Source organism: Limulus polyphemus, unplaced genomic scaffold, assembly GCF_000517525.1.
Source record: "Limulus polyphemus unplaced genomic scaffold, Limulus_polyphemus-2.1.2 Scaffold7444, whole genome shotgun sequence".
NCBI classification, from domain to species: Eukaryota; Metazoa; Arthropoda; class Merostomata; order Xiphosura; family Limulidae; genus Limulus; species Limulus polyphemus.
Genome location: NW_013673054.1, coordinates 22,499 through 23,908, shown reverse-complemented (window position 1 = coordinate 23,908; position 1,410 = coordinate 22,499). Strand labels below are relative to the sequence as shown.

The 1,410-nt window shown below is 32.3% G+C and overlaps 1 protein-coding gene across 1 annotated transcript in view; it reads left to right on the top strand.

The window, feature by feature from the left end:
* The window catches only part of LOC106474616 (ankyrin repeat, PH and SEC7 domain containing protein secG-like), a 14,127-nt gene extending 13,023 nt beyond the window's left edge, over positions 1-1,104 (top strand). The window contains exons 7-8 of the mRNA XM_013935305.2: positions 205-379; positions 948-1,104. Of these exons, the coding sequence (XP_013790759.2) occupies positions 205-376 (172 nt within the window). The 3' untranslated portion in view covers positions 377-379; positions 948-1,104. The remainder of the gene's footprint in view (positions 1-204; positions 380-947) is intronic.
* The last annotated feature ends 306 nt before the right edge of the window (positions 1,105-1,410 follow it).

The window sequence follows — 1,410 nt, the reverse complement described above, 5'->3', positions numbered from 1 at the left end:
AATAAACAAATAAACAAACTTCCTCTTTTATATATATAGACTTATGTGAAATTGTGAATCGGTTACCGCTAAATTTATCAAGGTCAAATGAAAAAAAAAGGCACGACTTTAATCCCGATTACTAACAAATAAAAGGTGCTTTTTTAGCAATTACTTTTTATAGTTTCGGGAAATTTAACATTTCGTTATTAATATTATTTCTAGCGCTCACGTCGACTGTTCCAACTTGCTTCTTTCTGTGGGAGCCGACATATCGCGGAGAGATGCGTTAAACAGGACGGTTCACGACATGGCGGAGGAATACTCTCTAGACGAGATCAGTGAACTACTTGTGAACTATTGTAAAAAACTCCACAGACTACACAATATCTTATAAAAGGTAATGTATATTTAAGACTATGTTATCACACGATGTATTGTATAGGTCTATTTTTTAAATTCTTAACGCATTTTAAGTTGTTAAATAATATAATTTGAAATTATCCTAATATATATGAGGAATCATAATGTTACTACTACTACTAGTACTAATGGAGTGATGTAAAAAGCCTAAGCTGGCAAAGCTATAATGTACTTTTAGGCCTAACTAAAATTATTAACTTAACCTCAAGAACTTGAGAGTGAAGGTAAAAATAAATATATAACAATATTTCACACACTATATCTGTAATATCCAGTGCTGACGCGGCCTTTCGCCCAATACCAGGCTCCTCGGGCCTAGTTCTGACAACACCAGCAGTAAGAGCAAAGTATTATATTAGTGCTATTATAGATGGTAAACTTAGTGAAGTATTATATTAGTGCTATTATATATGGTACACTTAGTTAAGTGTTATACATTAATGCTATTATACATGGTAAACTTAGTGAAGTGTTATACATTAATACTATTATACATGGTACACTTAGTGAAGTGTGATACTGGTTTTGGTTTTGCTTTCTTGCAGAAAATCTCTGGATATGTTTTAGTCCTTATTCTACCATTGGTGATATAGTAATGGAACTTAAGAGTCGACAGCTCCAGCTGCGTTTCAGGTTTTACAAAACTTTACTATACACTGTTCTTCCAGTCTTTCATAATGGTGATATTTGGTGAGTGAGATGTAGAAGAATTAACTAGTCATAAATTTCTAGTGTTGACACTATGTATATATACTGAAATAAAATACTCTGTTCCTTCTATGCACGATCCCGGTTACAAATGACTTAAGGTAAGAAAGTATGAAATTTCGCAAGATGTCGCTGTACGTAACTTTCTTGTTATTGGACCGCTGGAATGATGACGTAAATAGTTTGCACGTGCTTGAAGAGTAATTTTATCTTTAAAAAATAACTTACATGTCTTAGTATTATCTTTTTAAGATTATTACTGTTTGTCAAGATGAACAACAGCTTTGATTTACTTATAAA